This window comes from Cebus imitator, unplaced genomic scaffold, assembly GCF_001604975.1.
Source record: "Cebus imitator isolate Cc_AM_T3 unplaced genomic scaffold, Cebus_imitator-1.0 Scaffold490, whole genome shotgun sequence".
NCBI lineage: Eukaryota > Metazoa > Chordata > Mammalia > Primates > Cebidae > Cebus > Cebus imitator.
In genome coordinates this window covers 1339920-1349027 of record NW_016107805.1, presented here as the reverse complement: position 1 = coordinate 1349027, position 9108 = coordinate 1339920, and the positions used below count along the sequence as shown (strand labels likewise).

At 37.8% G+C, this 9108-nt stretch overlaps 1 protein-coding gene across 4 annotated transcripts in view; it reads left to right on the top strand.

Annotated features, from left to right (window-relative positions):
* Positions 1 to 9108, top strand: part of POLR2B (RNA polymerase II subunit B) — a 71298-nt gene that overhangs the window by 41686 nt on the left and 20504 nt on the right. For 3 of the 4 annotated variants that reach the window (XM_037733017.1, XM_017513256.2, XM_017513257.2), the window contains 7 exons: positions 2459 to 2555; positions 4030 to 4124; positions 5195 to 5445; positions 5527 to 5616; positions 5862 to 5969; positions 7017 to 7130; positions 7501 to 7661. In XM_037733017.1, coding sequence (XP_037588945.1) covers positions 2459 to 2555; positions 4030 to 4124; positions 5195 to 5445; positions 5527 to 5616; positions 5862 to 5969; positions 7017 to 7130; positions 7501 to 7661 — 916 coding nt within the window. Of the gene's footprint in view, positions 1 to 2458; positions 2556 to 4029; positions 4125 to 5194; positions 5446 to 5526; positions 5667 to 5830; positions 5970 to 7016; positions 7131 to 7500; positions 7662 to 9108 lie in introns of those variants that run through there. The other variant, XM_017513258.2, reaches the window with a different exon arrangement.

Sequence of the window (9108 nt, the reverse complement as noted above, 5' to 3'; positions counted from 1 at the left end):
ATATATATATATATATATATATATATATATATGAGTTGGTGTTTGTGGCTTGGGTGGTTGAAGAGAGCTGCTATTAATAGGTTTGGAAATAAGATTGGGAACATGTTAGAAGGGGAAAGAGGTTTTAGAGGTAAGACAATAATTCTGTTTTGGATATGTTGATTCTGAGTTAGTGTCTTAGTGTCAGAACACTAAGTCAGAACTTCCAACAGTGAGTTGCAAACATGATTTGAAAGAAAGTCTAAAGATGTAAAACTTTAAATATATTAATTATAATTATAGATTACTATGAAGTTGCCTAAGGAGAATTTAGAATGAGAAAAAGGTCAGAGGCAGACAATTTTAGACACCAGGAAGAGGAATCAGGAAAGAATATTTGAGAAGTAGCTGATAAGGAGGGGAATCCCGGGTTTGTAGGTGATTATCAGGAGATTACTGGACAGTAGGTACAATGATGAAGAGAAATATGAAGGATATGAGTGTTGACTATTAAGGGAGATAGTAGAGTTCTTTGGTACTGTTGTTATTTTTTGTATTAAGACTTTTGGCTTTGAATGTGGGTAACGTTTGTTATTTGTTAATAGACTTTGTCTTTATTGTACTGTAATGGAGCTCTAACATTTTGATAGGAAATTCTTACAGGTTAAAATTATTTTCAGAATCCTCCACAAGGGGTTCCTCTTGTCTAGAAAAGCAAAATCTGTTAGATTTTCCTCACAGTATGCACATATCTTTGGGCTGTGGTTGCAGTGCCATGTTTTCTCCAACATTTAGATAATACAGTTTCTTTATGGCTAGAGAAGAAAATAAATATACTGAAAGCAAATGTTTCTGTGGTACTGGTATGATGCAAAGAGGCATGGCTGGCAGGGACTGCAGTTCTGTTATTCCTGACTTCATCGTGGCATCTTTATTTAAAAATTTTTAAAATTATTTTTTGTAGAGATACGATCTACTTTGTTGCCCAGGTTGGTCTCGAACTTCTGGGCTCAAGTGATTTTTTCCACCTCAGCCTCCCAAAATGCTGGGATTACAGATGTAAGCCACTACGGCCAGCCCATCATACCATCTTTAAAAAAAATTTATTTTTAACATTTTACCACATTTGCTCTATTTTCTCCCTTTTTATTTCTCTTCCTGAGCCACATGAGAGTAAGTTGCAGGCATAAAGCTGTATCACTCTATAATTCTTCAGTATGTGTTTCCTGTGAACAAGGACCTTCTCTGCAGAGCAGCCATCAAAGTCAGGATAACATTGATACCCATGTAGTCAGCAGTCCCAATTCAAATTTTGCCAGTTGTCCTGATGATATTTTTATTTTTTTGAGAAATCAACTTTTATTGTATTCAAACCTGATGGTATCTTTTTTTTTTTTTTTGAGACAGAGTCTTGCTCTGTTGCCCAGGCTGGAGTACAGTGGTGTAATCTTGGTTTATTGCAACCTTGGCCTCCCAGGTTCAGGTGATTCTCCTGCCTCAGCCCCCTGAGTAGCTGGGATTACAGTTGCATGCCACCATTTCTGGCTAATTTTTGTATTTTTAGTAGAGATGAGATTTCACCATGTTGGTCAGTCTGGTCTCGAACTCCTGACCTTGTGATCCACCCACCTTGGCCTCGCAAAGTGCGGGGATTACAGGTGTGAGCCACTGCGCCTGGCCTAAAGATATCTTTAATGGGTCTAGGAGCTAATCCAGAATTGTGCATTGCATTTAATTGCATGTTTCTTTAGTTTCCTTAATCTAGAACAGTTTCTCAGTCTTTTCTTGTCTTTCATGACCTTGACATTTGTGATGAGTTCAGGAAACTTATTTTTGCATTGTATTTCAATTTAGGTTTGACTGTTGTTTCCTCATGAAGATATGTAGGTTCTGAATATCAAGTTATTTTATGGGTTCACCAAACAAAGTATTTTGGCCCAGCAACTAAGAATTTCATTGTGGTGGGGAAGATATGATACTTTCTTGTTGGCATAAGGAGAGGGGAATAGGATAGTACCAGTTTCAAACCTAAAATCAGAAATCAGGAGACAAAGAGCTAGGACTTGAGCCTATTGCTGATTAGTTTTGGGATCATGGGTAGGTTATTAATTCACTGCTGTGATTCATGAGAATAATAATGCTTATCTAGTTTATGGCACAGAGTTGCTGTGAGGATCATGAAACTTGGTTTGGGGAGGCAGTTTCTAAACAGGAAGTGACATATATGTGTATGCACTCACTATAAGAATAGATACATTGGGAGTGACTGGTCTTAGGATTTGCTTGTATGAGACATTTAGCTATCAGAATAGTTGCCTCACAAATTGCTATTCCAGGAGGAGTAGACTTTGACAGTTACCATGATAACAGACACCCAAGCATTTCTGGCAAATATGATTTAATTAAAGTTGATTTAAAGAAAGGACAGTTTTTTGTTTTCCAGGTGATGTTTTAATGTATGCTCTTAAATTCACTGCAGGCATCAACTCAATTGTGGCCATTGCATCATACACTGGATATAATCAGGAAGACTCTGTTATCATGAATCGTTCAGCTGTAGACCGCGGCTTCTTCAGGTTAGTATTTTGTAAATTTGTCAAAACACAGATACAGTGGAAACACTAGTTTTTTATTCAGAAAAAGTTTTTTTTTTTTTTTTTTTTTTGTTTTTTTTTTTTTGAGACGGAGTTTCACTCTTATTACCCAGGCTGGAGTGCAATGGCGCGATCTCGGCTCACCGCAACCTCCGCCTTCCGGGTTCAGGCAATTCTCCTGCCTCAACCTCCTGAGTAGCTGGGATTACAGGCACGCGCCACCATGCCCAGCTAATGTTTTTTTTTTATTTTTAGTAGAGACGGGGTTTCACCATGTTGACCAGGATGGTCTCGATCTCTTGACCTCGTGATCCACCCACCTCAGCCTCCCAAAGTGCTGGGATTACAGGCTTGAGCCACCGCGCCCGGCCAGAAAAAGTTTTAAAAATACAGTTTAACTACACCCTACTCCAGAAAGCAGAAGGCCTGGTTGATGGTCACAAACAACTGAAGATACTACTTCCTTGTATCTCTCACAGAATTTTCAAATGCTAATATTTTGAGCCTTACTTTTGGTAAGGAAATATACATTTGCATTTAGATAATATAGAAATGTCCAAAGAAGAAATAAAAATAACTTAGAATACATAGATAACTACTGTTAAAATTATGGTATGTTTTCATTCTTTTTTTCCATTATGCTTCAGCTTGATTGTCTTATTGACAAACGGATCTCAAATTCATGGCATATAAAGATTGTTTTAAAAACTGAGACTTTAGAGGAGGGGATGGATTTTCCTTTTTCTGTGTAATTTCAAAGGATAACACTAGAAGTCAGAGGATAGCTATTATGGCTTAATGTAAAAACTTTTTTTTTTTTTTTTTGAGACGGAGTCTCACTCTGTTGCCAAGGCTGGAAAGCAGTGGTGCAATCTCGGCTCACTGCAATCTCCGCCTCTCAGGTTTCAAGAGATTCTCCTGACTCAGCTTCCCAAGTACCTGGGATTATAGGCATGTACCACCACACCCAGCTTTTTTTTTTTTTTGGTATTTTTAGTAGAGATAGGTTTTCACCATGTTGGCCATGCTGATCTCGAACTCCTGACTTCAGATGATCCACCCATATTGGCCTCCCAAAGTGCCAGGATTACAGGTGTGAATCACCGTGCTTGGCCTGTGTAAAAACTTCTCACTAGAAGTGTTTGAGTAGAACCTCAGTGACCATTTTTCAGGGTTATGTAATAGATTCTTATGTTGTATAGGAGGTTGGGCTCATTGACCCTGGGTCTTTTCCATTTTGACATAAAATTCTAAGTAGTTAAGGTTATGGGTTAGATGCTACATGTATAGCTCATGTGATAGTATTTAGAGTTTAACCCTTAATGCAGTTACTCTTGTCCCAGATTCATAGTTTAAATTGTCTCCCAAATTTTAATTAAATGAGAAATCGTTGGTATAGTCTCAGCCCTTTTGTTAAAAGAAAGTAGACTTTACCTTTAGAACCATGTGTTTTTAGGTCTGTATTCTATCGCTCATACAAAGAACAGGAGTCTAAAAAAGGATTTGATCAAGAAGAAGTTTTTGAGAAGCCTACACGTGAAACGTGCCAGGGTAAGTGACACTAACATTTAAATTATGAAATCCAAAGTTAACTTACTGTGGTTTTCCTAAGTGATTTTGATGCATTGTGTCATTCTGTGCCCTGCCCCCATTCCCCCACCAATTTTTTTGTGCAATGGAAGTATGTTTTCATGTTATTCTTGAAGTTCACATCTAAGAAAATATGTGTGTTTGATAAAAGTCTTTGCACCTAGGAGTGAGCTTGCTATAAACCTTCCTTCCTGGTAGGCCCTGCATTGAGGAGGAAGTTTAGGAAATCAGAGAAGTCATGTAATTTCTGGGGACATACTTCATACCATCCCCCCTCCTTTCCAAATTATGGTGTGATCATAATATTTGTTCAGCTACATTATTTGTAAACATTTAAAAAATAACTAGTGAGAAGGGGTGATACCTAGCATTTGTTGTTTCTTCTAGAAAGCTCAAACTTTCAGACACTTAAAAACTGCTTATGCAGTGCGATGGATGGGTTGTTCCAGGGAAATGCAATACCACCGGTAGCTTTGACACTGAATAGCATTGCATGAAGTAAAATGTATTTTGTTTATGATTGTTGGCATCTTCCTATTATTCCCCTTCCATTGGGTGGTTCTATGTAGTAGTGAATTGATGTCCAGTGCAGTTAAGACTGAGTTAAGATGAAATCCACAATTTCTGTGGGAGGATGTGTGCAGAGGGCATCCATATTCTCTTTCTAATTTTAATTTTTTTCTCCTGTATCCACTGTTGGCAGAGATATTCTTTCTCTTGTAATATAGAAATGAGAAGGTGGCAAAAAACATATGCAAAGTCACTTGATAAATGTCTGTCATGGAAGAATCTGCTTTCCCAGTGCTTATTCCAGTGTTCTTTTTCTTCATAGCCTTTTTTTTTTTCTGTGTTGACTGTGGTATTATGGAGTCAGAATAGTTTGTAATATTTGGAATAAGGGTATGATTCCATGAATCTAGACCATGTCAAGAGATTCCTGTAAACTTCTCTCTGACTTGGAACTGATTCATGTATATGTTTTTTAATCTTTGTTGGGGATTATGTGACATTCCATGTCTGTTTCCTCACAGGCATGAGGCATGCCATTTATGACAAGCTGGATGATGATGGTTTGATAGCTCCAGGGGTTCGTGTATCAGGAGATGATGTTATTATAGGCAAAACAGTCACCTTGCCTGAAAATGAAGACGAACTGGAGAGCACTAATAGACGCTATACCAAGAGAGACTGTAGCACTTTTCTCAGAACTAGTGAGACGGGCATTGTGGATCAGGTTATGGTAACTCTCAACCAGGAAGGATATAAATTTTGTAAAATAAGGGTGAGTACAACTTTGTTTATGTAGCTAGTTTTAGAAAGTAAACCACATCCACTTAACTAACTTATTTTTATATGAATGTAGGTACGCTCTGTTAGAATTCCACAGATTGGAGACAAATTTGCTAGTCGACATGGTCAAAAGGGTACTTGTGGTATTCAGTATAGACAAGAGGTAGGTATCTTCGATCTCCCTCACACCCAAACCACAGTTTTGTTAAACATTTTTTTAAAATCAAAATTTGCTTTAACTTAAGAACCTGAAGATGATAAAGGTTGAACTTTTGGATTTTATTTTAAGTATATGAACTTACCGTGTTGAAACAGAATTTGGGATATACAGTAGTTCAGTTGGAAGGGGGTGTCAGTTCTAGTTTCATATATGTATCTTTAAGTCTCTTTTAAAACTTTTCTTTATAGGATATGCCTTTCACCTGTGAAGGTATCACCCCTGATATCATCATAAATCCCCATGCCATCCCCTCTCGTATGACTATTGGTCACTTAATTGAATGCCTTCAAGGGAAGGTAAGAGATGTTCTTCAAAAATAAAGATTCTAAGCTGATGTTTCTTCTAAAACTATTGTAGGTGATTTCTCTCAAATTTGAGCCAGGGTACTTTGTAAAAAGCTAGTGTGAGACTTATTTTTCTGTTTTCAAATTGGTTATGATTCTGCCATTTTTTTTGGCAATTTGCAAAGTTACGGACAAGTCAGAATTTTTGTGAGATATACACCATCCAACTAGTACTTACATATGTGGTTATCCTTATGACTGGTTCTTTTCTATAGATGAAGAGTTAATTTGTTGATGGTTAGTTCAGTATGAAACTTTATAGTTCCATTATCAACTCTGTATGCAGTGGAGGTTTTCTGTTATTAAAGATTCTTTTAAGGTAAAGTGATAATGGCCTAGCATATGGATGGCTTAGTTTTAGGGCATTAAAATGTCATCTTCCTTGAGCCATCTGAAGTACTGGATTAATTTCTATTTGAAGACTTATAATTGAGTTTTGAGATTTTCTTTTTCAGGCAGGTTCATTTGTTGTAAATATTTTGTGTAAGATAATAAAATGAACCTTAATATATCACAGCTTTCCATAGCATGAATTTTGAGTTCAAAATGTTTGAATTTAAAAATACTTAAAATAATAAATACTTTCAAATTTCAAAAGTACTTTAAAGGCCGGGCGCAGTGGCTCATGCCTGTAATCCCAGCATTTTGGGAGGCCAAGGTGGGCGGATCACGAGATCAAGAAATTGAGACCATCTGGGCCAACATGGTGAACCCCGCCTCTACTAAAAATACAAAAATTAGCTGGGCGTGGTGGCATGTGCCTGTAGTCCCAGCTACTCAGGAGGCTGAGGCAGGAGAATTGCTTGAACCCAGGAGGCGGAGGTTGCACTGAGCCGAGATCGCACCACTGTACTCCAGCCTGGCGATGGAGTGAGACTCTGTCTCAAAAGAATAGTATTTAAAAAACATGTGAATGCATTTTTATTGATATATGACTTTTGGGGGAGACAGACTGAAGCAACATTTTAAAGAGTACTTTTATTTTTTTTTATAAAAAAGGTATCAGCTAACAAGGGTGAAATTGGTGATGCTACTCCATTTAATGATGCTGTTAACGTGCAGAAGATTTCTAATCTTTTATCCGATTATGGCTATCATCTCAGAGGAAATGAGGTATATTTGCTCTTTTAGTAGTAATTTGTCACTTGTGTTTTTTGTATGTGTGTAGTTTTATTCGAAACGACATAACCTTTTGTTGAAGTATAATATGTGCACATATAGAAGTGTACAGCTTGATGAATTTTTACAAAGTAAACACAGATGCATGATTAGAACAAAGATCTAAAAATAAAATTACCAGAACCTTTTTCAGTCACCACCTTCCCATTCCCACCCCAAGCTAACTACTCTCAATTGCTAACATTATAGATTCTGTCTGTTTCAACTTTTATATAAATGAAGCTACACAATATATATATGCACATATCTTCTTTGATGGTGTTTAATTTTTAGGTCTGTACATCAAAATCTGTGTTTGTTGCAGGTCCTGTACAATGGGTTCACCGGTCGAAAAATCACATCACAAATATTTATTGGTCCCACTTATTACCAGCGTTTGAAGCACATGGTGGATGATAAGATTCACTCTCGTGCTAGGGGACCTATTCAGATCCTCAATAGACAGCCCATGGAGGGTAGATCTCGGTAAGAGCTGTATCATCATCATTATTAACCTTTTATTATGAACAGTGTCAGCACACCAAAATGGAGATAGTAGGATAATGAATGCCCATGTGCCTGTCACGCCATTTCAGTAGTTATCAACTGTGGCCAGTCTTGTTGCATTCATCTCTGTCCCTCTAACCTTTGATTTTATCATCATGTTTTAAAGGTAAGAGTCTCATTGTCACCTGGGCTGGAGTGCAGTGGTATGACCATCGCTCCCTGCAGCCCTGAACTGGGCACAAGCAATCCTCCCACCTTAGCCTCCTAAGTAACTAGTACTACAGGCATGTGCCCCTACACCTTTTTAAAAAAAAAATTTTTTTTTGTAGAGGCCAAACACAGTGGTTCATGTCTGTAATCCTAGCACTTTGGGAGCCTGAGGCAGGTGGATCACCTGAGGTCAGGAGTCTGAGACTAGCCTGGCCAACATGGCGAAACACTGTCTCTACTAAAAGTACAAAAAATTAGCCAGGCGTAGTGGCACATGCCTGTAATCCCAACTACTCAGGAGGCTGAGGCACGAGAATTGCTTCAACCTGGGAGGCGGAGGTTGCAGTGAGCCGAGATTGCACCACTGCAGTCCGTCCTGGGCCATAGAACGATTTTTTTGTCTCAAAACAAAAATTTTTTGTAGAGACAGGGGGTCTCACTGTGTTGCCCAAGCTGGACTTGAACTCTTGGCCACACTCCTCCATCCTCAGCCTTTCAAAGTATTGGAATTACAGGCGTGAACCGCTGTGCCTAGCCCTCTTGATTATTTTTAAGCAAAGCCCAGACATCATATAATTTCTCCTATGAATGTTTCAGTGTATATCTTAAAAGAATGGTTCTCAAATCTCTTGATCCCAGGATCCCAAAATGCTTTTGTTTTATGTGAGTTGTATTTATTGATAATTATCATATTAGAAGTTAAAGCTGAGATTTTAAATTCATTATTTTACGAACACCAACAAGCTTATTACATGCTAACGTAAGTAAAATGTTTCTTCTGGGCGTGGTGCCTCACAACTGTAATCTCAGCTACTCAGGAGGCTGAGGTGGGAGAACTGCTTGAACCCTGGCGACAGAGGTTGTTATGAGCCGTTATCATGCCACTGCACTCCAGCCTGGGTGACAGAGTGAGACTCCATCTCAATTCAAAACCGTGTTTAATGAAAAATGTCTATTTTTCCAGATAAATTTAGTGACAGTAACAACATTGGTTTACATTTTTGTGAATCTCTCTAATGACATGGCTTGCTAGAAGACAGCTGGATTCTTCCATCTTCTTCTGCATTCATTCCATTGTAGTATTTTTTTTTTTTTAATATTTAAATATATGAGGAAACTCAGATTTCATGCAGATAAGTGGTTGGAAAGAGAGGACTATTTTGATTTTCCAGGTAATTGTGGATTTTTCTTTTCTGTTTTCTTTTTTTTTTTTTTT